Source organism: Prionailurus viverrinus, chromosome B4 (genome assembly GCF_022837055.1).
Source record: "Prionailurus viverrinus isolate Anna chromosome B4, UM_Priviv_1.0, whole genome shotgun sequence".
In the NCBI taxonomy this organism is placed as follows: domain Eukaryota; kingdom Metazoa; phylum Chordata; class Mammalia; order Carnivora; family Felidae; genus Prionailurus; species Prionailurus viverrinus.
In genome coordinates, this window is record NC_062567.1 from 69691648 (window position 1) to 69718844 (window position 27197).

The 27197-nt window shown below is 39.0% G+C and overlaps 1 protein-coding gene across 2 annotated transcripts in view; it reads left to right on the forward strand.

Moving 5' to 3' along the window:
- The window catches only part of ANO6 (anoctamin 6), a 198507-nt gene that overhangs the window by 131581 nt on the left and 39729 nt on the right, over nt 1-27197 (forward strand). For both annotated transcript variants that reach the window (XM_047865899.1, XM_047865900.1), the window contains 4 exons: nt 1115-1230; nt 8061-8195; nt 17945-18050; nt 22314-22374. In XM_047865899.1, coding sequence (XP_047721855.1) covers nt 1115-1230; nt 8061-8195; nt 17945-18050; nt 22314-22374 — 418 coding nt within the window. The remainder of the gene's footprint in view (nt 1-1114; nt 1231-8060; nt 8196-17944; nt 18051-22313; nt 22375-27197) is intronic.

Consider the following 27197-nt stretch of genomic DNA (forward strand, 5'->3'; position numbering starts at 1 on the left):
CCTGACAGTCCACATGTTTTATTTTTTTTTTTTTTTAATTTTTTTTTCAACGTTTTTAATTTATTTTTGGGACAGAGAGAGACAGAGCATGAATGGGGGAGGGGCAGAGAGAGAGGGAGACACAGAATCGGAAACAGGCTCCAGGCTCCGAGCCATCAGCCCAGAGCCTGATGCGGGGCTCGAACTCACGGACCGTGAGATCGTGACCTGGCTGAAGTCGGACGCGTAACCGACTGCGCCACCCAGGTGCCCCAGTCCACGTGTTTTAAATTTGCACCCAGAAAAATTAGTGATTATAACATGACATGAACTTTGGGGACACTTGCAAATAGCTGTCATGAATATTAATCAGGGATGCCAGAGTTCAATGGTATTCAGTTGGTATCTGCCCATGCCCAGTTCTTTTCCACAAAAGCTTCTTTTAGGTGCAGTGATCCCAAATCCAGGCTAAGGAATGGCCTCCTGTAGTATTTGGAAGGGAAGTGAATGGCGGTCAGGACCCATGTGAAGGCTTAGCTGGTACAGGAGGAAGGAAAATGAGTCAGATTGGAAGAGTGACTGAATTTATGTAGACGCAGGAATCTTTGTTTCTTTGAATAAGCTAAGTGTGTCACTTGTCAAAGTTCTTTGTGTTTTATATTCTACGTGTTGTCACAGAATAACTGCTGAATTGGGGGGGCAGGTACGAAGATGCTGGGGTTTTAGAATTGACCTTGGCACTAACTAGTTAAGGCCCTGGTTCCCCCGGGCATCTAAGGAGGGTGCTGGATTATCAGGTGTTCCTGCACTGTGGCAATTTGGGCATTTGAATAGCCCAATTTTTAACTGTTTAGGAGTGGCACATTATAGGACATAAAGCCTCTCTGGGTCTCCCACCAGGTACCTGAGGTGTTCTCCAGGATTGTAACAACCAAGCATTCCTCCCCACCCACATTTTCAAATGGCCCTAAGTGATTAATAATACCATTGGTTGAAAAACACTAAAAATTAGATGATCTTCCAGTGAGTGCCCCTTATTCAAATAAATGCCTGTGAAGTCTGAGTGCCACATTGACTAAACAGATTTGTGAACACATAGTGATTGTATGTTCCCTTGTTTGCTTCTGCTTCATAGTGCAACTTCAGCCATAAGTCAGAAGATCTCAGCTGCCCGAACGAACGGTACCTTCTGTACAGGGAGTGGGCTCATCCTCGAAGTATATACAAAAAGCAGCCCTTGGATCTTATCAGGTGAGGTGTTGTAGAGAGCATGCCAGTGGGAGGACTCAGGATTGCTCTAATGGCATCTAAGGATGACAGTATACGAAGAGTATGGCCAACGGGGGAAGCTCACCCGCTGTGCTTCATTGCCTAGGGTTTTTACTGAAGCTTCATTATGTAGGCATGACTCATTGAATCACTGCCCATGTGGCTCGGTCTCCAGCCCCTTCCTCTTCCAATATGCTATGGCTCAAAGCCCCAACTCTCTAATCACATGGTTGGTCTTCCTGGCATGGCCAGCCCGCATCCTGAGTAATCCCATTAGCACAAACTAGGGGCCCTCCATGAGTCACCTCATTGGCATAAACTGTTAGGTGTAATCCCAAGGGTTCATCATGAATAACAAAGATATTCCTATCTTGGGAAAATCCAAGGTTTTTTTTGTTTTGTTTTGTTTTTTAACATTTATTCATCTTTGAGAGATAGAGAAAGAGAATGAGTGAGAAAGGGGCAGAGAGAGGGAGACACAGAATCCGAAGCAGGCTCCAGGCTCCGACCTGTCAGCACAGTGCCTGATGCGGGGCTCGAACTCATGAACTGTGAGACGAAGCTAAAGTCAGACACTCAACTGACTGAGCCACCCAGGTGGTCCAGGAAAATCCAAGGTTTTAGAGGTTACGTCTCAGGAATTGGGAATGAAGACCCACCATATTCTTCATTACACAGGAGTAGATGTTAGATTTAGCTTAAATTGTATGGTGAGGTATACAAGTTTTCATGGCTTTCCTGTATCTGCCATTAGATACTATTTCACTATATCTAACAAGGTGTAATGACTAGCCCAGCGCTTGTTTTTCTCAAAGCACTAATGTCAGCTGCTCTCTAGAAGTTTTTGATGTTCGGATAAGGCTGCTGGAGATAGACCAAAAATAACCAATAAATAAAAATAAGGAAGTAAACAAAATTTCTGATTGCAATGAAGAAAATAACAGTGATGAGATGAGGTGAAGGGAAGGGGGTGAAAAAAGTTCTGTTTGAGCAGGTGACATGAACGGACACATGGATAGTGAAAAGGATCCAGAGTTCATTCCAGGAGTAGGGGCAGCTTGTGCAGTGGCCCAAGCCACAGGGACATCGGCAAGTTTGAGGAGATACTGCAGACCTGTGCTACTTGAGAAAAGAGAATCATGAGACACAGGTTAGAAGGGGGTAGCAGGAGTGTGGAAAAGCATTTAGACATTAAGTACAATGAGAAGCAGTTGTGATATTTTAGATATTCAAATAATTTTACCTGATTCACATTTTGCAAAGACGGTGTGGAGAATGGATGACGGGGGCCACAGGAAGCAGGGAGCCCAGGGGGTAAGCTGTGAGGGTGGCTAGAGGAGAGCTTTTGGGAGCACAGTTGGAATGTGTTAGAGGGAGAGAGTTGACAGGTCTTGGTTATGGCTCAGATGTAGAGCGAGGAGAGGAGAGTCTGGTTTCCCCCAGGTTGGCCTAGGGCCCAGGGCCTATTCTTTCTACCATACCTCAGTACCCACCTACTTGGGAAAACCACTTGACCTTAAAAGTGAGAGTTTCAAACACTGAATAGTTTTTGTTTTGCTTTGTTTTACATTTTATTATGGGAAATTTCAAACATCTACAAAAGGAGAGAGAATAATACAGCAAAACTGCATATGCCTCCCCAGCTCTAAAATTGTGAACCCATAGCTAGTCTTGTTTCATTTTTTTTCTCTGCCTCCTTCCCATCCCTTTCCGTTGAAGCATGTTGAAGAAAATCCCAGATATTGTTATATTTCATTAGTATCTATTTCTAAATGGCAGGGTCTCTTTTAAATGCAACCTGAATATTTAAAGTCATCAAATAATCAGTGTTCAGATTTTCCTGATTGTCACAAAAACTATTTTTGTAAACAGTTTTTTTTTTTTTTAGTTTAAATCAGAGATCCAAACAAGGTCCAAATGTTGCAATTAATGTATCTCTCAATTGTCTTCTAATCTATGAGTTTCCCCTATTTCTTTCTTATTTTCTTATACTTGAGGAGGTTCTCCATTCTCTATATTGCTGATTTCATTCTCCCTTGTGGTGTCGTTGGATTTGTTCCTGTGTTCTGTGCATTTGCTTTCGCTAAGTAATTTGAGCCTCATTTAAAAGTTTGATCTGGGGGCACCTGGGTGGCTCAGTCGGTTAAGCCAGTTAAGACAGCTAAGTCGGTTAAGACAGTCTCTCTCTGTCTCAAAAATAAATAAACATTAAAAAGAAATAAATAAAAAGAAATAAATAAAAATTTGATCAGATTGCGGTTTACTTGGTACAAGAATACTTGGTGTGGGAGTTTCATACTTATGCCAGAAGGTATATAAGATCCTGTTTCCTTTTGTGTGTGATGATAGCAGCTGTTAATGATCATTGCTTAGATTCATTTCATAAAGGATTTTGTTATTTCATTTGGTCATACTCGAACTTCTTCATTTTTTAACTGGATTACAATTATGAAGACGCACTTTGCTCTCAACTCTGGGTATCCTATAGAATAAAAATTTAAAAGAAGATGATTGTACATGTGTAGACATTTGAAGCTGACATTCATGTGAGATTAGTTTGCTTTTTTTTTTTTTGTTGTTTAATGTTTATTTATTTTTAGAGTGAGAGCATTCACAGAAGCGGGGGAGGGACAGAGAGAAAGAGAGAGAGAATCTCAAGCAGGCTGCACACACTGTCAGTGCAAAGCCCAGCCTGGGGCTTAATCCCACAAACAATGAGATCATGCCCTGAGCTGAAATGGAGAATCGATGCTTAACTGACCTAAGCCACCCAGGTGCCCCAGATTAATTTTCTTTTACGTTAAACTTGTAGCATCGGCAGGGTGATGGGTTTGATGGGTTCTTAATCATTCTTTATGGGGTTGTTGTTTTTGTTTTTCTGGTAAAAGAACAATTTCCCCGCTATTTTAAGTATATTTTGCTAAGAAAAATACATTTTTTAACTATTCTGTGTCCCTGGTCCACATGCTCCGTTCATTGCTTCTCCCTAATAACCCCTGGAGCATTCAGGCTGTTAAACCGTCATCTATGGTCTCCAGGGATTACCAGAAGGGAAACGAGTTCTTTCCCAAAAAGCAAACCAAACAAACCAAAAAAAGCAACCTGGAGGAAACAAGATTTAAAAACAAGAAATTTTTTTAATGTTTTATTTATTTTTGAGACAGAGAGAGAAAGAGCATGAGCAGGGGAGGGGCAGAGAGAGAGACACACACCGAATCCAAAGCAGGCTCCAGGCTCTGAGCTGTCAGCACAGAGCCCAACACGGGGCTCGAACTCACAAACCGCGAGATCATGACCTGAGCCGAAGTCAGACGCTTAACTGACTTGAGCCACCCAGGCGCCCCTGGAGGAAACAAGATTTTGCACAGGAAAAAAAAAAAAAAAAATTCCCCCCAAACTGCCATTTTTACCCTCAGAGTGAGAAAAGAAGCTGTGATATTCGTAATGCAAAGACAGGAGTTGTATAGGAAAGGGTCATTCCAAAGGTAAAATGTAACTCTTGAAATTAAAAATGTGATAGATCGGAAAAACCCCAATTGCAGTGTTAGAAAATGAAGTTGAAGAAATTGTACAGAATATAAAGCAAGCATATAAAGAAATAGAAAATAAAGGGGTAGGTGCAAAATTAAAAGATCAGGACATGCAGTGAATAAATAATAGCAGTAGGAACAAGAACAGAGATAATGTAGGGAGGAAATCAGGTGTCTGAAGAACTGTATTAAAGAACTATAGAGAGCATGATAGGGTCACTCATGTTAAGCAATGATGTCGGGAATCAGGAAGACAGCCAGAGGTGATGAGCTGAGGATAGACAGCACCAGGACATGCTGGTGGTACCAAGAATCAATAATTAGCAAAGCCAAGAGATGATGGAAGAACCAAGAACTGATGATTACTAGAACCAGAAGAGGCCTGGAAAGGCTAAAAAGACTGATTATACTCCTTTAAAAAGGGAAAACTTCTGCAGCGAACTGTCAGATTCTCCAGATTTGGACTCTTCCTTGCCTGACCACATTTGAAAGGCAATGGGCCCATTGGTCTCTGAACGTAACAAAGACCCTCCTCGGCTTGCATATAAGAAGCAGGAAATGACTCGGAGGGGCTGGGTCCACATCTCAACTGTGTGCTCACGGACTGACTGCATTTGGTTCATTAATTTCTCACCCTCATTGTATCTTGTTTGTTGTGTGATTTTGTATCGTATCTTGTCCCATGTGGCATGTATGGAGCCAAATTAAATGCATAGTGAAATGTCATTGAGTTTGGAGTCCTGAACCTGTTACAATTGTGCAAATCCTGCTTTATAATGAATAAAGCTAACAGTAGGGAAAGACACAACTCATGTGTATGTGGCTTTATAGCACGCTCAGGACAAGAAGTAAATGTGATGAGTCTCCAGGTGGAAGGATCCTACTGAGTACTGAGCCCAGAGGATAAAAATAGAGCCAGCCAGTCACCACACCATAACATCTCAGGACACTGACGACAAAGAGAAGATCCTGAGAACCTTCAGAAAGAGAAACAGGCTTCATTTGAAAGAGCAGGACTCAAAATAACACTGAACTTCTCAATGACAACACTGCAGGTAGAAGAAAAGAGAGCAGTAATTTGAAATTTCCAAGGGAGTTGATTTTTCACTTTACAGTTCCATGTATGGTCAAGCTGTTAATTAAGTGCAATGAATTTTCACAATTTAAATGTGCAAGGTAATGCTCCACCAAGAAAGAGAAAAACATGGCTTTAGTAAACAGAGATTCCCAGCATGAGAGAGGAACAGAGAGATCCCAGGTGACAGCTCTGTGGCAGGGCTAGAGAATCATTAATCCAGATTGGAGAGGATCTGATGGGATTTATTCAAGGAGGTGAAACTGATCAACTACCTCATATGTTTGAACTTGCTGAGAAAGTTACACCTTAGGTCAAAGTCTAGGGCTGAATTGTTGGTAAGTACACAGAAAATTAAGCAATGAACCGCCATGACAATTACTAGAACAATTTGGCCCCTACTGAATATATATTTATAACTCTGATTAAAAATCAAAGCTCAGTTTTTAGAAATTGGTGTTAAGAATTGGGATGTTTTTGGCAGAGAGAGATAATGATCAGAGTATCACATTTGAAGGGATCCTTATTATACCCAGCCTTTCAGCAAGAACTTGGAGGCAGGTTTCTGTTTGAGATTAAAAAGTTCTTTCTGGGGGCGCCTGGGTGGCGCAGTCAGTTAAGCGTCCGACTTCAGCCAGGTCACCATCTCGCGGTCCGTGAGTTCGAGCCCCGCATCGAGCTCTGTGCTGACAGCTCAGAGCCCGGAGCCTGTTTCCGATTCTGTGTCTCCCTCTCTCTCTGCCCCTCCCCCGTTCATGCTCTGTCTCTCTCTGTCCCAAAAATAAAATAAAAAACGTTGAAAAAAAATTTAAAAAAAAAAGTTCTTTCTGATCTTCTTTCCTGCAATATAATGTGGATGCCTTTAGAAATAATGAACTCCCTGTCACGGTAAGTATCCAAGCAGGGACTGCCTTACTAGCTCTGTATGAGGCAGAATATTTTTAATACCAAGGGACCAGTAACTTCTAAGATTCTTTCCACTTTTAAATGTGGCATTTCCAGTGTGAATGGTTGATAAGAGCATATTTCAGAAAGCCTAACAGCCAACATGTTGCAAACCCATTGCCAAGCTTTTCTTTCTCAGGCACTACCCTGAGCCTGTCATTTGCCTGCAGTCTCTGAGCCAGACGGCAAAGCCCCAGTCACATAAAAATGGAACACTTTGTTCACCCTGACTCCTGATTCCATGTCTGTGTCAGCTCTTCCTTATCCCCAGGGATGTGGCCTACACTCAGGCAGGCTACAACCTATGGAGCTAGTTTCACAGTTTCCCTGTGACCACGGGTTCAGCCCAGAGATGTTCCTGTGTGAAATCCCCCAAGTCTCCAGGTTATTCTCAGAGCTTAGTCCCTACCAGGCTAAGTCCAAGGACCTCAGCCCAGCTCCATACTGAACCGGAAGTCTCACATAGGACTCTAAGTAAGCTAAGAGCTTAAGTAAATCTACAGCTTGTATGGACCAGTAATGAGCCAAGAGAGAATCAGTCTAAGAAAGCATCTGCAAGAGTCACCAAAACAATCACGTCACTGTGCTCTCCTCACCCCTGTGCACTTTCTTTATGCCTAACTGAAACTGTCTCCCTCTCAGGAACAATGTGGCAGGCACTACTTCATGCCCTGCATCCTTTCTTCCAGTTGTGCCTCCCTGGCCTCTTTTCATTGACCAGTTTTTAAAACCTAGAAAAAATGGAAGTGCTAGATGTAAGGAGTCCAGGGCAGGGGATTCCTCAGTCATTATTAGTGACTGATCAGTCACTTTCTTGTTATAATTTGTGATTTACATTACATTAGTTCCAAGGAGATTCCCTAGATAAGCAAAAGCCGGTAACTGGGAGCAGATTGTTCATGTTTACTTGTTTCATGCATGTTAAAAATAATCTTTTGGAAAACGTGTCAAATGTGATAGTCTTTACAAAGAACGACGGTAACGTTCTCTATTTGCTCACCATTTAGCACTTTTTCCTTCCTTTGCCCTATTCTAATTAACTTGGCTTCACCAATCTGACCAGTGATCAGTACTTCTATGATATGTAAAATACTTGTTTCCTAATGGAATTTGGGGTCTCTATGAAAATGAATATTTTTTTAAGCATGAGTCAAGTAAGAAGTTTGAGCTTAAAGTCTCCTGTATTTAAAATCAGACATTAATATTAGAATGAACCTGCAGAGGGGTTCTGTGTGACTTCTAAAGCCAATTTCTGTCTTCAGGAAATATTATGGAGAAAAGATTGGAATCTACTTTGCGTGGCTGGGATATTACACTCAGATGCTCCTCCTGGCAGCGGTAGTGGGAGTGGCTTGCTTTCTCTATGGATATGTTAATCAGAACAACTGTACATGGAGGTAAGTCGTGTTTATTCCTTGTTACCATGCCGAAAAGTTGATTGGACATAAAATTAGTTTCAGGGTCTTAGACTGTTTTTGGTAAAAGAAAACTCCTCACAGAGCACTTACTGCCTTGGATGATCTATCCCTTTTGTCCTGAGCATAATAACTAAGTGAAGTGGAAATTTTTTTTTTTTTTTTTTTTTTTTAGATAATGCAGCCCAGTTTCTGACAGGAATATTACCCTTAGGAAACATTCCAATTTTTTAAGACAATACTTTATTTGAAAAAGAGAGGCAGTCTAGAAGGAGAATTGTCCTTGAACTTCTGGCCCCCAGAGGAATGCTTCACTCAGCCCTACAGATTGTGAGCCAAGAGCAGCTTTGATTTCTTCAGGGTTTCAATAGCAAAACTTGATAAAATTGGTGTTTTTGTGCTTTTTTAGAAATAACTTTTTAATATATATTAGGAAATAGATGTTTAAAAATTCAAGTAAACAGTACTTTTGTTTCTGTTTTACTTTTTGAAAATTAGCCCTTACAGTGTTACGGAAAAAAAATAACTGATAAACAATTAGTTTATGCTTGATGTTAGAATTAAAATACCAGCTGCACTGTTTAAAGGGAAATGGATGCCAGAACACTGAGTATCACCATTACTATTCTGAATTGTGTCATTATTCCTCTGCTTTTGGTAGTCTCAACCTTTAGAAGGGATGCAGCACTGAACCAGGCATTTTCTTGTGTTCACCTGGCCTCTCTCCAGCTCTGACAGCCAGATCAAAATTTCTGGGCACCAGCAATGAGCTAGCTGATGACCAGATTTTTCTAGCCCCAAGCATATCAGCCTGGCTCCCGAGGCAGGAAGCTTACATGGCAGCTCTTATGTATAGGCATAATTATCCATTCTATTTAACAGCGAATTCTGAGCATTTTGTACCTATTATGGCTTCTTAGCTAGAAAGCTGCAGATGGTCTTTGAAGTACTCTTATCTCTTCACTGAAAATAAGAGTTCAGGGCCAAAGGCTGAATTTTGATACCTTGTGCCTAAATTTGTCTTTGACTTCTCCATTGTTTTATATACTGTTCCAACCAAAAAAAAAAAAAAAAAAAAAAAGAAAGCCATCTCAAAAATATACTTTCAAAGTGCAAGAGTAGCATTTTTACAAGGTTCTTGCATTGTGGCTGTTCTCATTACAATTCATTTTATAAAATCACCCTGACAGTCACACCATGTGTTTCTTACAGTTTCACACAGTTGAACTTACAGAAATCCAGGGGAGGGTCTTGGGGATAACTCCCTGTGCTCAGAATTATTGGGGCTTTAATTACTTACATGAAATATTTTTAAAGTATTCTAAGTATATGCATTTAAATATTTTCAGTTAAGTTTATTGCATGCTGAGTAGATTCCCAGGAATAGAAAATGTATTGAAGGTATAAGGAATAATGATCTCTTACCAGTTTAAGAAAAAGAATGTTACCATTACCCAAGCAAAGTGCTTCCTTTGACTTCAGTCCCTCCCTTTGCACTTTGCAAATAAGAACTACCCTAAATTTTGATTTTTATCATTCCTTTACATAGACTGTATATTCTTTATCACATATATTTGTCTCCCTACCAAATATATTTCTGTGTGCTTTTGAAAATATGTATGCGTAAGTAGAGGACACTATAGGTATTTCCTCTTGTATAAAAGGTCTGTTTGAACTTTATGTCCCCTTTAACGTAACAGCTTTATTGCGATAGAATTCACATACCATAAAGTGCACCCTTTCAAAGTGTACAGTGGTGTTAAGTACATTCACAGAGTTGTGCACCTATCCCCACTATCTAATTGTGCAACATTCTTATCACACCCAAAGGAAATCAGTACCCATTAACAGTCACTCCCTAACCCCCTCTCTCTCAGCCCTTGGCAACCACTAATCTACTCTCTGTCTCTGTGGACGTGCTTATTCTGGACATTTCATCTACGTGGAGCCATACAGTAGGTAGCCTTTTGTGACTGTCTTCTTTCATTTAGCGTACGCTTTTTAAGGTTTATTCATGTTGTAGCTTCGATCAGTGCTTCATTCCACTCTGTGGTCAAATATGCCATTGTGTGGTACATACCATATTGTTTACCCATTCACCCATGTCAGTTTAGGCTGTTTCCACTTTCTGGCTATTATTACTAATTCTGGTGTGGACATTCATGTACAAGTTGTTGTCGAAGAATATGTTCTCAGTTCCTTTGAGAATATATTTTTAAAGAAATGGAATTGCTGCAACAATGCACAGGAACTCTATGTTTAACATTTTGAGGAGCTGCCAAAATATTTTTCGAGGTGACTGCACCATTGTACATGTGTAATAGCAGTTTATGAGGATTCCAATTTCTCCACGTCTTCACCAACACTTGTTTCTGCTGGGTTTCAAAAATGCATATGTATTAGTCATCCTGGTGGGTATGACATGGTTGGTCATTATGGGTTTGTTCGTGTCTCCCTAATGCCTTCTGATGTTGAGCATCTTTTCATGTGCGTATCTGCCACTTGTATATCTTTGGAGAAACGTCTCTTCCTCCTCTGCTTCTCTTAGTTGTGTTGTCTTTTTTTGTCTGTTTTTAACTGTTCCTTATCCTGGATAAAAATCCTTTATCAAATACATTGCAAATGTTTTCTCCCATTCTGTGGATCGCCTTTTTCACTTGCTTGGTGGTGTCCTTCGAAGCACAACCGTTTTAATTTCAAGGAGTTTAGTTTACCTAGTATTTTGTTCCCTTACTGTTTGTGCTTTTGGTGTCATATCTTAGAAAGCTTTTGTAATCCAAATTCATGAGGATTTTGTGTTTATCATCTATAAGTTTTATAGATTTAGGTCTAGGATTCATTTTTTTCTGGGTGTATATCCAGGTGTCCCAGCACCATTTTTATTTATTTTTTTATTTTATTTTTTTTTATGAAATTTATTGACAAATTGGTTTCCATACAACACCCAGTGCTCATCCCAAAAGGTGCCCTCCTCAATACCCATCACCCACCCTCTCCTCCCTCCCACCCCCCATCAACCCTCAGTTTGTTCTCAGTTTTTAACAGTCTCTTATGCTTTGGCTCTCTCCCATTCTAACCTCTTTTTTTTTTTTTCCTTCCCCTCCCCATGGGTTCCTGTTAAGTTTCTCAGGATCCACATAAGAGTGAAACCATATGGTATCTGTCTTTCTCTGTATGGCTTATTTCACTTAGCATCACACTCTCCAGTTCCATCCACGTTGCTACAAAAGGCCATATTTCATTTTTTCTCATTGCCACGTAATATTCCATTGTGTATATAAACCACAATTTCTTTATCCATTCATCAGTTGATGGACATTTAGGCTCTTTCCATAATTTGGCTATTGTTGAGAGTGCTGCTATGAACATTGGGGTCCAAGTGGCCCTATGCATCAGTACTCCTGTATCCCTTGGATAAATTCCTAGCAGTGCTATTGCTGGGTCATAGGGTAGGTCTATTTTTAATTTTCTGAGGAACCTCCACACTGCTTTCCAGAGCGGCTGCACCAATTTGCATTCCCACCAACAGTGCAAGAGGGTTCCCGTTTCTCCACATCCTCTCCAGCATCTACAGTCTCCTGATTTGTTCATTTTGGCCACTCTGACTGGCGTGAGGTGATATCTGAGTGTGGTTTTGATTTGTATTTCCCTGATAAGGAGCGACGCTGAACATCTTTTCATGTGCCTGTTGGCCATCCAGATGTCTTCTTTAGAGAAGTGTCTATTCATGTTTTCTGCCCATTTCTTCACTGGGTTATTTGTTTTTCGGGTGTGGAGTTTGGTGAGCTCTTTATAGATTTTGGATACTAGCCCTTTGTCCGATATGTCATTTGCGAATATCTTTTCCCATTCCGTTGGTTGCCTTTTAGTTTTGTTGGTTGTTTCCTTTGCTGTGCAGAAGCTTTTTATCTTCATAAGGTCCCAGTAATTCACTTTTGCTTTTAATTCCCTTGCCTTTGGGGATGTGTCGAGTAAGAGATTGCTACGGCTGAGGTCAGAGAGGTCTTTTCCTGCTTTCTCCTCTAAGGTTTTGATGGTTTCCTGTCTCACATTTAGGTCCTTTATCCATTTTGAGTTTATTTTTGTGAATGGCCCAGCACCATTTTTAAAAAGACTGTTCTTTTCCTATTGGATTGTCTTGGCTCCATTGTCAAAAAACCAATTGGCTATAAGTGTAAGAGTTTATGGACACTCAATTCTTTTCCATTGATCTTTATGTCTGTGTGATCTGTATTTTTGCAAATACACACGAGATCGATTACTGTAGCTTTGTTAGTGAGTTTTGAAATTGAAAACTTTTTTTTTCTTTTTCAAGATTGTTTTGGCCATTCTGGATCCCTTACATTCCATGTTCATTTTAGGATCAGCTTGTCCATTTTTTTAAAAAAGCAAGAATTGGGGCGCCTGGGTGGCTCAGTCGGTTGAGCATCCGACTTCGGCCCAGGTCATGATCTCGCGGTCCGTGAGTTCGAGCCCCGCGTTGGGCTCTGTGCTGACAGCTCAGAGCCTGGAGCCTGTTTCAGATTCTGTGTCTCCCTCTCTATCTGGCCCTCCCCCGTTCATGCTCTGTCTCTCTCTGTCTCAAAAATAAACGTTTAAAAAAAAAAAAAAAAAAGACAGAGAAGGAGAATAGCCAACATTTATTTAAAAAAAAAAAAAGCAAGAATTGCATTAAATTATTTTTAATTCTATTAACAAACTGTTTTGTATTTTTTAGTGTATAAGTTTCACACTTCATTTCTCAGATTTATTCTAAATATTTTATTCTTTTTTGATGCTATTACAAATGAAATTGTTTCCTTTATTTTTGGATTACTCATTGCTAGTGTATAGAAATATAATTGGTTTTTGTATATTGATTTTGTGTCCTGTAACCTCGATGGGCTGGCTTATTAATTTTAATAGTTCTTTGGTACATTTCTTAGAATTTTAATACACACTATATGTCATCTGGAATTGAAATAGTTTAACTTATTTCTTTCTAGTCTGGAGGCTTTTAGTTTATTTTCCTTGTGTAGTTGCCATGATTAGATTTGCCAGTACAATGTTCATCTTAAAAGGAAAGCATTCAGTCTTTCACCAGTAAGGATGACACTTGTTGTGGGTTTTTCATGAATGTTCTTCATCTAGTTGAGGATGCCTCGTTTTTCTTGTTATTCTGTTAAAACGGTGTATTAAATGAGTTGATTTTCATGTGTTGAACTATCCTTGCATTTTGGGATACATCTCACTTGATCACAATCCTTTTTATATATTACTGGTTTTGATTTGCTAGTATTTTTTTTGAGGATTTTTGCATTTTTATTCATAGGAGATAATAGTCTATAGTTTTCCTGGGATGTCTTGGTGTGGCTTTGACATCAGTGTAATTTTGGTCTCACAAAATGAATTGGGAAGTGTTCCCACCTCTTTATTTTTAGAAGGGTTTGTGAAGCATTGGTGTCAGTTTTCTATAAATTGTTGATAGAATTAGTGAAGCCGTGTGGGGCTAGGCATTTCTTCACTGGAAGTTTTTGTTGTTGTTCTTTTAAACTACTAATTTAATCTCTTTCTCTTGATCCATTCAGACTTTCTGTTTCTTCTTTTCTTCTTGAGTCAGCTTCAATTATTTATGTCTTCCTAGGAATTTATTCTGTTTCATCTAGATTAATTTGTTAGCATATAATCACTCATAGTATTCCCTTATAATCTTTTTTACTTTTTTAAGGTCAATATTAATGTCTCTCCTTTCACTTTCACTTCTGAATTTGAAACTTTTTTCTTTTTCTTGATTAGTCTAGCTAAAGATTTGTCAGTTTTGTTGATCTTTTCAAAGAACCAACTTTTGTTGATTTTTCTGTTGTTTTTCTATTCTCTTTTTTTGCCTTTTGTTGGAATGTTTAATTCATTTAAATTTAATGTAATCTTTAATAAAATTGGATTCACATCTATTTTGCTATTTTCTATTTGTCTCAGGTCTTTTCTTCCCTATTTCTTTATCACTATCTTTTTTTGTGTAAAATAGATATCTTCTAGTATACCATTTTAATTCCTATTTGTTGTTTCTTTTACTCTTCTGTTGTGATTGTTATTTTCTTAAGTGGTTGACCTGAAGATTATAATTAATATCTTGTTGTAAAGCAATTTCATTCAGTTTTAATGCCAGTTTATTTTCAGTAGTATGCAGAAACTTTGCTTTGGTATGGGTCCTTTCCCTCCTCACTCTTTTGCGCTATTATTCTCATAAAAATTACATCTTTTATGCATTATAAGCCCATCAACATAGTTTTATAATTAATGTTTCATGCAACTGTCTTTTACATCAGATAGGAGAAAATGATTACATGCAAAAATATATTTATACTGTGTTATTTGCCTGTGTAGTTACCTCTGTCAGTGTTCTTTATTTCTCAGGTGAGTTTGAGTTACTGTCTAGTAATTTTTATTTGAGCCTGAAGGACTTTCCTGAGTAGTTCTTGTGGAGCACATTAGCTTGCAACATGTTCTTTCAGGTTTTGTTTATTGAGGAATGCCTTAATTTCTCCTTCATTTTTTGAAGAATAGTTTTGCTAGATATAGAATACTTTGTGGACAGTCTTTCAGCACTTTGAGTATAACACCCCACTGCCTTCTAGTCTTTATGGTTTCCAATAAGAAGTCAACTGTTTATCTTACTCAGGACCCCTTTGTACATGCAGAATCACTTTTCTCTTTCTGCTGTCAAAATTCTCTTTGTTCTCCTCTTTGGACACCTTGAGTCTGATGTGCGTATGTTTGGATATCTTTGAGTTTATCCTCCTTGGAGTTTGCTGAGCTTCCTGGATATACAAATTAACGTTTTCATCAAATTTGGGAAACTTTCAGTTGTTATTTCTTCAGATATTCTTTCTAACTCCTTTCTTTCCTTTCCTTCCCTTCCCTCTGGGACTCCCATTATGTGTATATTGGTATTGTTGATGGTGTCCTGTCTCTGAGTCTGGGTTCATTTTTCTTCATTCCTTTTTCTTTCTGTTACTCAGACTGAATAATCTCAGTAGACCTAGTTTTGAATTAGCTGTTTTTTTTTTCTACCGTCATCTGCAGAGGAACCTCTCCAATGAACTTTTCATTTTAATTATACTTTTGTATCTCTAGAATTTCTACTTGGTTCTTTTTAACAACTTTATTGATATTCTCTGCATGGTACAATGTTCACGTAGTTAATTCTTTAGCAGAGTTCCTATCAGTTCTTTGAACATACGTTTAATTGCTTATTTTAAGTTTTTTGTCCAATAAGTCCAACTTCTGGATTTCCTCAAGGACAGTTTCTATTGACTCCTTTTTGCCCCCGTGTTATGACCAAAATTTTCTGTTTCTTTGTGTATCTCGTCATTTTCTGTGGAAAACTGGGCATTTTAAATTTTATAATGTGGCAGATCTAGAAATCCTATTTTCCCCGCTCTTCGCAGTTGTTGCTTCTATTGTCATCACTGCCACTGTTGCTGTTCACTTAGTTACTTTCCTGGACAAATTCTGTAAAGTCTTCATTCTTTGTTGTGTATGGCCATGAAGTCTGTATTCAGTAAGCTTAGTTGTCAGCTAAGGGATAGTGATTCCTTTAAATGCTGGGAACCAGTCATTTGAGCCTTTGCCAGGTGACTCTGTGTATGTCTGTGGGGAATGCCCTTAGCACTTTAGTGGGCAGTTTGCACTTCTTCCTTAGCCTTTATTTCCTGCTTATGCAGAACCTCAAAGCCAACCAGAGAGGAGGGATTAAGGTTTTCTCAGGTCTTTCCTGGCCACCTGCACGGTCCTATATGCAGGACATGCCTTCTACACATGCCTTCTACAATCCTAGGAATTTGTTAGAACTTTTTGAAATCTCCCATGGATACCTCATTTCCCAATTTTTCCTTTTAGGTTTTTTGGTGGGCACCTTGTTAGCCCTTACTGGTGTTGCTGTCTTGGGCAGCTGTAATGTTAAATAATTTCTGCTAGTGCTTTCAACAGGCCCTCTGGGGATAGGATTGCTGGCATAGTAGGAGCTCTGAGACAGGTCAAAAATGACAAATCCTGAGAATGGAGTTTTTCCAGGGAGCTTCCAGACTCATCAAATAGTGACAGTTCTCTGGGGGTGGGTTTTTGGTAGCTTCAGATCACTTCTGCCTCCTTCAGTGGCTGCTATGCTACCATGGTCATGGGGCTATTGTCTAATAACACCACTGTTAGGCCAAGGATATGGGGATGGGGATAGGTCAAATAAAAAGCTGACAAAGCTCACTATTTTTATGGAGATTTAGCTGTTTTTACTCCTCAGATTTCTGTAAGCCCTTGTTTAATTTCCAGAGTTCTGCAGAGGTTACTTTTGACAAATTTTGCCAGTGTTCTCATTGTGTTTATGAAGGAGCAGGTTTTTTCCAAGATCTTTATTCAGATATCCTAGAAGTGTTTTCCCTGCCCATTTGTTTTTAACTGAGTTATTTGCAAGGCTACCAAATTCTGCAACTCCAGTCCCATTCACATAGGAGTCCATCTTAATGACTTCTCCTAAGGGGAGCAGTTTACAACCTGTTGTAAGCTTGTTAGTTTTTTTTCTTATTTGTAGGAATTATTTAAATACTCTAGTGAAGAGTCCTTTGTCATTTTTATGTGTTGCAAAACTTCTACCAGTTTGTGGCTGCTTTTTTCTTCTCATCCATTATCCACTAACGGTCTTTTAATGAAATTCTCACTTTTACACGACTTTGAACCTATCACGACTTTGAATATATCAGTATTTTCCTTTATGATTTATACTTTTTGGTTTCTCATTAGTGAAATTTCTTACCCCAACTCCTTTTTTTTTTTTTTTTTTTTTTTTTTTTTTAACAAGTTCCTACTGCTACATTCCTGTTTTCTACTTGGAGTTGATTTATATGTGATAGGATTTAGGAGTTCAGTTTCACATTTTTCCATATAGATACTGGATTGCAGCAGCCCCATTTGTGGAAATGTCACTTCTCACCTTACTGGTTTGCTGGACCAGCCTTGCCCTAAGTCAGTTTCTGAATATGTAGAAGATTGTTTATGAATTCTATTTTTTTTTTTTTTCTTGCTCAGCTTTTCTTAACTTATGTCAGTAGCACTTTGTTCATTAGGAATGTCTTGACTGTTCTGAGCCTTTTGCCCTTCTATTGAATTTATGGCTCAAATGGGGGACGAATAACATCTTCAGATATTGAGTCTTCCAAATTATGAACATGATGATGTGTCCATTTATATAGATCTTTTTCACTCGTTCAGAACAGTTTTATCATTTCCCCCTATAAATCTTATACATCTTGAATTTGATTTATTCCTAGGCTCTTTATTTTTTTAAGCTGTTTAAAGATGGTATTTAAAACGATTAAGTCCTTATTGCTGCAGATCTCTAGGGACATAATTCCTTTTACTGGCCCTATGTATAGTTTGAATACCGATGCTGTGTCCAACATCTTGTCTTTGGTTTTCTTGACTTACTGTACTGGCAAGGCCCTAACTGAAAAGAAGTAGTGATAACAGGACACTTCATCCTGATCTAAAGGAAATACTTTTAGCATTTTATCATTAAGTATAATGGGTTTTTTTATAGGTTTTATGTAGCAGCCTTTATTAGATTAATGAAGTTCAATTCTTTTCCTAGTTTTATGAGAATTTAGTTTTCTTATCACAAATGGATGTTTGATTTTATGCTGCTAGAAAGGAAGTCATATTTATTAACATTTTTAAAAATTTTATTTTTCTCTTTTCTTTAGCAAAGAAGTTTGTCATCCTGATATTGGTGGCAAGATCATCATGTGTCCTCAGTGTGATAGGCTTTGTCCATTCTGGAAACTCAATATTACTTGCGAGTCCTCAAAGGTAATTTTTGTTATTCCAAACATTTGTAACTAATGAAAGATTTTTTTTCCTTCTAATAATTTTAGCATGGTCTGGAATTATTTTATTTCTCTGTGAAATTCAGAAAGGTAATATTCAACTAAACCTCCAAACATTCTGAAAGGTAGATATGTAATGCATGTGTTTATTCCTCTTTTACAAATAGTAAATTGAGATTAAAAGCCTTATCTAAAATCTTCAGGCAGGTCAGTGAGGAGCTGTGGCATTGAAACTGTTAGAGCATTTGAAGTAATCAAAGCAGAAACCTCAAACCCACCTTATCTCATGAGTACTGTTTCATAGGTTTACTTATTGTAAGTATCTTCCTTAGTTCAAATAAGTAGAAACCTGAAATTTGTACTAGTGTTTTCCCACTTTCAAAATGTACTGAAACTAGCTTGTTTTTTTGTTTTGTTTTGTTTTTTAAACCTGCTTATCAGATTTAGGCCTTATCTATGAATATGCATAAGAAAGGCTTTGTATATAAATGAGAACAGATATTCACTTTGTCCCAAAACATTCCCACAAAACGCAAATGGTTCCCTTAAGCATGCAGATGATCTTGAGCTATAGGACTTCTTAAAATCCAAGAGGCTTAGGACAAGTATTGAGACTGGAGGTAGCTTAAGGAAAGGCATGCCTGAAACTCTAGCTGGGAAGAAAGATGGTCATCTTGCTTTGGAGAATTTTCCTGGCAACTTTGACCTACTGTTCTCCCATGTTGTGATCTTTTCTCTATCCCCTTGTTCCACCATGAAAGCTTAGGAATCTTTAAATGATGTTAAAATATTCTGACCTACTCCATCTAAGTCTTATTGTAACTAAATATGTTCCTATTATAATGTCACTTTAAATTTTATATTTTACAAAATTCTTGAACTTATATGATCACTTTTTTTATGTTATCACTTTGACACAGTAACCCTGTGAGATAGGCAGAACAGTTATTACATCCATTTTACAGATTAAAACACTGAGGATCTGAGAGATTAAATGATTTGCTCAAGTTACCTACCTAGCAGATGACAAAGCCAGAAATTGACAGCAAATCTGCGTTTCTTGCCATTACTGTGTTCTTCACCAGCTGACGGTAGTACCAACCACTTCACTCACAAATTGAGCGCTATGTTTGAAAAAAATGTTCTGCTACTTAATTAAGATGATTGCAGGGTATTGTCGACACATGGATTTTTACACTTAACTTATGAATTAAAATAGATTTCAGTGCCTCTCCCCTAGAAACCAATGCAAGTCTAGACTATAAAAATCTGCCCTAGATCACACAAAGTAAGACTTAAAGGTAGCAGGAGGGAAGCTGCCTTCTGGCGATGTTGACTCATAAAGGTCACTAGTTAGTGGATATCCTTGGACACTGGATTTAAGGCAAATGCCAGTGATAATACCAGAAGCTAACTATACTCCACAGAGTACAATTGGAAATTCCATTTTCCTTAAGAAATTCTCTTTCACTCACCACACCCCCATCTCTTCTCTCAGTTCTTCTTTTCCACCAACCCATCCTTAATTAAGGACATGACTTTCAAATCTGTCCCTGTGCACAGTTTTTTCCATTGTTTTGGAAAAAATGAATCTTTCATTCTATCCCAATTTCCTGAAGAATCCTTTGAGTCTTTAGAGTGACTTACAAAGGGAAGGAAACACATAAAAGAATATGAGTTAAAAGGATTACATTTTTAAATTGTTAAAAAGGAGAAGAAAAGAGGAGCTTTTCATGCTTCTCTGTTGGCTGATTCAATCATCTATCTCGTCATTCATACACTTATTTATGTATTCATTTCTACCTCTTTCTTTTGGAAAGAGCTGGAGTATTCACTAATTAACATGAATGCTAAAAGGGTTAATAGATGAGAAAAAGGAAATTAGGATCAAGAAAGTGAGGGAACAGTTATGGAAGTAATCAAGATTAATGTTGTTTTTGTGATTGAGCATTAAATAAGGCTCTTAGCTTTTTGGCTGGCAAGATAAAAGGGAAATGTAACTTAAAATATTTTTTTATAAAATTTTGGTTTTGTTCCTTAGAGGAAGAAAGCATAACAAATGGTCACTTTTCTAGATTTTCGTTGGTTCTTCTGCTTAAAATGGTCATGCCCTGCATTATGTAACCATCTCTTCCCTTCCCTCTTCCATGTGACTTAAGCAGCGTGCTGACTGGGGCTACTCAACACAGCTTTCCTTCTCTGTGCCATCCTGGCAAGTAAGCTAAGCTAAACTTTTTGCTGAGAAGGCCCCTTGCTTACCTGCTCCTCTGATTTCTGCCTATGGGGCAAATAGAGAGGCCAGTCATCTTGTTTTTTCTGCTGGGTCCTTGATCCTCACAAATATGGCAAAAAATGGTAACTTAATGCAGGCCACCTAATTCCCTCTCGTAACAGTACAAAGCACATCTCTTGTCTTCAGCTGGGTGACTGGAGTGAACTCGGCATAAGCCATAAACCAGCTTTTTCTTGCTGATGCTTCTTTCTTTCTTTTTCTTTCTTTCTTTCTTTCTTTCTTTCTTTCTTTCTTTCTTTCTTTCTTTCTTTCTTCTTTCTTTCTTTCTTTCTTTCTTTCTTTCTTTCTTTCTTTCTTTTTCTTTCTTTCTTTTCTTTCTTTCTTTCTTTCTTTCTTTCTTTCTTTCTTTCTTTCTTTCTTTCTTTCTTTCTTCTCTCACTGACAAATAAGCTTCCACTGGCTTTTTCTCAGCATACTAGGACAAAGAATTCATAGGTAGGCTTTTTCTTTCTGGAGTAGGTAGTTAGAGGTGTCAAGGCAAGTAGGGAGGTATCAGATAGAGAGAAGCTTGCAATGATTCCTAAAAGAGTAGGGTTTAACAGAATCTGCAGTAATAGCCCTATAACACACAGAATAGTTTTGCATAAGATTTTTCTTATAATAATTTTCGCTGAGGGGTAAGGCATAACATTAAATGACAGTTTTGGTTCCATAAGAGTCAAAACTGAAAGATTTGAAATACTGGTCCATCATGGATGGAATGCCAGGACGAGGAGAATAGGCAGAGAGGGGTGTTCCCCAAATGGCCACTCTTTTATTAATTCTGTCTTCCTTGAGCTGATTTTTGGGAGGAACCATTGGGTAACAGACAGTCCAGGATTATGCTTTCTGATCAGGGTCCAGATAGAGTATTGAGGGGCATTTGTATGCTTTGGAAAACACATGTACAAGATGATGGTTAGGTGGATATTCTTTTGAAAATAACATAATATTTTGACATAGATGAACATTTACTCACTTGACATCATTATATAAAGGGCAACCAAAAAAGTTACTTAGAGTTTTCCTTAGAAGCAACTTTGAATTTTCTTTGACAATTAAAGAGTTTGGGTTTTTGTTTTGTTTTTTTTTTTCATCCCATAGCTTCATTTTCTATGCAGTCTTCTTTACTCTATGATCTATTGTAAAGTTGACATTCTGCACATTTGCCACTTTTTCCAGTACGTTTATACTTTATATAGAGAGTTTTTAGGAGATGTAAAAATGTTCGCTAGTGAAAAATTAGTAACTAATTGAAGGATTTTCCAATAATCCATATAGGGAGTATTTAAATACTAGCAAAAAAAGAAAAAAAAAAGAAATTTAGCAGAATGAGTGAATAAAGCCTTCTTTGTGTAGGTGTATCATCTATTCAGTCATGGTTGTTGTACCCACTGTAATGTCAGCAAAAGCCCCTGTGCATCCTTAATCTAATGGAAACCTCTGTCATTGATGGTAGAAAGCCATAATTGGGTTTGGGGAAGCAGAGCTGTCCTTGGGCAGAGCTGTCTCAGAATAAACCCCAGCAGTGTGCTTTTCTCAACAAGAAAAGCAAGAATTCAGTAACTTACCCTCTGACCAGGATGAGATGATGATAAGATGCAAATTGTAAATCTAAAAGTTGCTTTGAGTTCACTGTATTTTTAGAGCTATCCTACTTCAAGTTCACTATGACAGCTTATCGGGAGAGGCCATTATTCAGAAGTCTGATAGAGACTTTAAATGAAGTGGAATCTTAGCAGCTATGCCAATTTCTTTATCATGATGGGGAAAGATTCCATTGGAAAATGCACTGTGATAAATGCGGCAAAGGCTGTTTGCTCTCAAAACAATAAGAAATCCCATCTGTAAGTGTATAGTAGTATCTGCTTTAAAAGAAATTCAGACTAGAGAATACACAAAGCATTACATATTTGCTGAATTCTAGTGAGTAGAAAACATGATTAATTTATATGTCGTTATTGTATTTTCTAGAAATTGTGCATCTTTGACAGTTTTGGAACCCTAGTGTTTGCAGTATTTATGGGAGTATGGGGTAAGTTATTTTCCTTTTTTTTTTTTTTTCCAGTTTACTTTTACATCTTAACATTAAAAGAAACAAACCTGAGATCGTATAGGCATCTAATTTAATAGCATTTCACAGTTTTATATAAGCTATCAAAGTAACTTACTTTTAGGACCTTGGATTCCTCAAGCTTCAGCTCCCTTAGAGCTCCATTTACAACTCTAAAGACCAATGTATGAATTACTGCATAAAAAACTACTTGACAATATGGTTACTTAAAACACATTTATTATTTCTCATGATTCTCTACATCAGCTGGGATGTTCTCCAGTCACATGCTGGCTCAGCTGATATCTGCAGTAAGCTAGCAGCTCCGCTGGGGTAGATGGTCTGGCAGTCACCAGTCTGGTTTGGTCTATGGGGCTCAGCTGGGCTGGCTAGTCTTGATCTACATGGTGTCTCATCCTCCAGTGAAGGTTCTTCACATGGTGGTTTTAGGGTTCCAAAGAGAAGCAAGAGAGGGCAAACCCCAATACACAGACATTTTTTGAGTCTGTTGTTGCATCAAGTTTGTGAATGTCCCATCAGCCAAAGTAGGTCATGGCCAAGCCAACAACAATGTGAGGAGGTCAGAGGACTGACTGTCCAAGGACTTGGATACAGGGAGACATGGTTCATTGGGAGCTATTATTGTAATAGTCCCCATAGCTGTGATCCACCCTTTCATGGGGTTGGGGTTTGGGGGGAAGCCACAACACAGAGATTACAAGTAAGCTTTCTTCTTTATACTCTTTTATATGAGTGAGTATTTAATAAGTATATGTTACTATTATAATAGTAAATAATAATAATAAACTATTTAATAAATATAGTCCTAAAGAATATAATTCTTCTGTAGGTGCTTTAACACTATAGTTGTATTATTTACTTTGAATAGCATCATTAATATAATGAGGCAATTACCATTTTCTTTAAATGAAGACATTTAAATGTTTAATTGACATAAATGTTCTACCATAGAAGAAAAAAATTCCATTTTCACAGACAAATGTGCTTCCAGTTTTATTGTGTAAGTCAAGGGGGAGCTAGAGCTCAGGTTATATAGATAGCTGGGAGAGGAACATGACTCGGGTCTCTTAGTCTTGAGAAGATGACACATGAACACATGCAGCTCACGAAACAGTTCTTCCTCAGTGTCCTCGAGAGCGTTTCTCTTTCACAGTGGTTATGCCTATTAGAAGTCACCAAATGGATCCCAGAACAGATGATCTAATAGTTCTGGGCACTGTTTACAGATTAGTTCCCGCTCCTGGGGAAAGTAAACTATAAGATGGCCAAACTTACCTACAAAGTTATTGTCCTGCAGACATTTACCTATGTTTTGGCTACAGACCAAACACTAGCTAATATTTGATACATAGAATAAAGATCAAATTCGTGCATTAAGATCCTCTTTACCCCTCCATTGTAAAATATATTTCTTTTGGGGCACCTGGATGGCTCAGTTGGTTAAGCGTCTGACTTCAGCTCAGGTCATGATCTCGTGGTCTGTGAGTTGGAGCCGTGCGTCAGGCTCTATGCTGGCAGCTCGGAGCCTGGAGCCTGCTTCAGACTCTGTGTCTCAGTCTCTCAGCCTCTCCCTGCTCACGCTCTGTCTCTCTCTCCCTCTCTCTCAAAAATAAATAAATGCTAAAAAAATAAGTTTTTTTAAAATATGTCACTTTTATCCTCCCCCTAATAAGAGCAGAGGTACCGAACACCTGGGTGATGGTCCTTTTAACAAACCAGCACTGATTTGTAAAGTATAAAATTCTGACACATCTGTTGAACTCCATAGATATCCTAATGCATGTTGACAGCCCTAATTTAGAAATACATTTTAAATAAAGCAAAAATTTATAAATTAATCTTGGCACTGCAAAGATAAACCTCAAATTTCCTAGCTGACTTTGCTTTCTGTAACCATCAACTCCACCATGTTTGTAGAACTGACTTAAGCATATTCAGCTGACTTTATTTCATCAGATTTTAGAATGCAGAAAACATTTCAACACTGCTTGTAGCAGCATATGTGCATCTTTAAGGATATGTATGTATGATGAAGTCTTTATTTTTAAAGTGTATCGTATTGCTTTTCCTGTTACCTCTGCCCTTATGATAACCGCTGCTGTGAACCTTGTTACAGGAAATCAGAAATTGCAGAACCAAAGAGGCAGGAGGACCATGTGAAGTCTTTTATATCACTACCATTCATATTCCTCTAGCATCTCTTGTGTGCCCAGGTCTATTAGAGTATTGTTAGTAGTTTTGGCTCCCTCAGAATTCTAAAAGTTGAGGGCTGTAAGCCTTTTGTAGCAAATGTAGCACCAACCATACTTACCTGAAAAACGTCCACCCTTTTAGGCCAAGCCAGCCTACCCGTTCATACTGACTTGGAGTCCTAAACCCATGGCAGAAGTACCAGTTGCTAACATATCTGCTCCTCCTCATTCCTTATTGCTCCTTACCTCCTTCCATTGGATTCTCCCTGGCTCCAGGCTCTTGGCTGCATGGCTGCATGGCTGCAGTTTTTAATTTTCACCTTGGAGTCTTGGGCTGGGCCTAGTGATGTCCAGAAAAACACCAGACACTTGGCTTATGGGGGGGCTGGGGAGTCAGGAAGGCATTATCCTAACCTGCTACACTTGGGGATCAGGAAACAGCTATAGCCAGTTAGTTTGAGAACTCACTCTACTGTTCCCACTGCATCCACACCAGCACAATAATGCCGCTCCTGCAGCCATCTCTGCCTCCATTCAACTCCGTTTCGGATTTAAGTGACACATAAATGCATCTGATAGGCATTTTATAAAATCATATCAGGAACCCCAGCTGCAAGAAAGTCTGAAGCCATGTGGTTTTTAATCTAGTCTTAGTTAGGAAGTTGGAATAGAGGCTGAGCAAAGCTCATCTATCTTACTACCTTTGTGAGTAAAGAGGTCTAACTCATTTCAAGGCCTCGTAAAATATCCCTGCTCTCCAGCAGTAAACGTCTAGTGACTAGAACACTACCACGTGCTACAGTGTACCCCTTGTCCTTGGACACCGCTGGATGGCACCACCAGTGCTGTATATGGCTCTCTTCTTCATGTGATGCATACTTTCTTTAGATGTAGTAATACCTTGATTAAGAGGACAAGCTGTTCTTGCTTCCCAAGGTCCTAGGCAGCCTTCCCTCTTCTCTATTACATGTCGATGTAAGAGCCCTGTGTCTCTCTAATCAATAAGTACCTCATGTGTGTGGTTTGCCAGAGAACATAGGTGCAGTGCTCCCCGCCAGAGGAAGAGCGATCCAAAGACACAGGACAGGAAATTCCTTTCTGACATCATGCACAGTCACCCGAGGCCCTGGTGCTCTGGGCTCCCCAGCGATGTGCATCGGCAGTGCTGTGGCCCATGAGCAGTCTAAAACCTTGAGTGGTTATTATACGTTACCAATGTCTCCATGGGCCCTGAGAACTAATGCCCAAGGGTTTTGTAGACTTCACCCTCCAATGTCCCGCCTAGCTAAGGAGCAGGCAGCTTGAGGCAATACCACATGGTGAGGAAGCAGAGTTTGGGTTCTGGAGCCAAGAATGCCTGGGTTTGATTCCTGCCTCCAAAACTGTAACCTCGGGCAAGTATTTTAACCTTTCTGTGCCTCTCTCTCTTTGTGTCTAAAATGAGGAGAGTGATAGTTACCGTAGAGGGGTGTGAGGGCTTTTACCTATGTCATTAAGTTCATAACAGCCCTGTGAGGTACGTCTTCTTGCCCCCCATTTTACAGAAAGGGAAGGGGGAGCTCAGAAAGTTGGAACATTTTGACCAGGAGTCATACATCTGATAATTGTCAGAACCAGAATTTGAACTTGATTCCAACATCTGGGTTATTTCTACTCTCACTCATTGTACTGGAAAATTAGTAAAGTTAAAACAAACACCACTGGGAGGTGAGTGCTTTCCCGATTTCGGTTGTCTTCACCACTGGGGAGTGCTCAGTTCATGCCACTAGCAGCCACTTCCCAGGGTCTCCTTCTTTATCTCTGGCTGCCCATCTGAGATCTGCAGGATGTCAGGCCAGCTTCTCTCTGCTCTCCACTCTGGCGATTCTCAACTCTGACTGATGTTAGACCTTTGAGACAAAACAAAACACAATGTTCATGCCCCTATTCTAGTCCAATATAATCAGAAACTCAGGGATGGTGCCTGGGCTCACTGTTGTTTTTTTTAAAGCTCCCAAGTGCTTCTCATGTGCAGCCAGGATGAGACCCACCCCTCTACACCTCATTTAGTGATCTCATCCATGCCTGGCCTCAGTTACTACTATAAAAAGTATCCGGTTCAGGGGCACCTGGGTGGCTCAGTCAGTTAAGCATCTGACTCTTGATTTCAGCTCAGGTCATGATCCCATGGTTCGTGAGTTTGAGTCCTTCATCAGGCTCTGTGCTGACAGTGTGGCGTCTGCTTAGGAGTCTCTCTTTCTCTCTCCCTCTCCCTCTCCCTGCTCACATTCTCTCTCTTTCAAAATAAATTAACTTAAAAAAAAAAAAGTTCCTGGCATACCTTAGGTCTTTCTCCCAAGTTGTAGACTTTTACATACCTACTAGACATCTTTTCTGTGGCCCAGAGGCACCTGGTTAGAACCAAACCTGTTGCCTTCTTGGACTCACTCCTCTTATAGCCCTTCGCATTGTGGGGTATGGCACTAGAATTTAGGACATTGCCCAAGCCAGAAACATGGCTGGCATCCTAGACCTCTTCCTTCCCTTTACATACCTGCATCTTTCCAACCATTCTTCCTGCCAAATGTGCTGTCTTCTCTCACCTCCCCACCG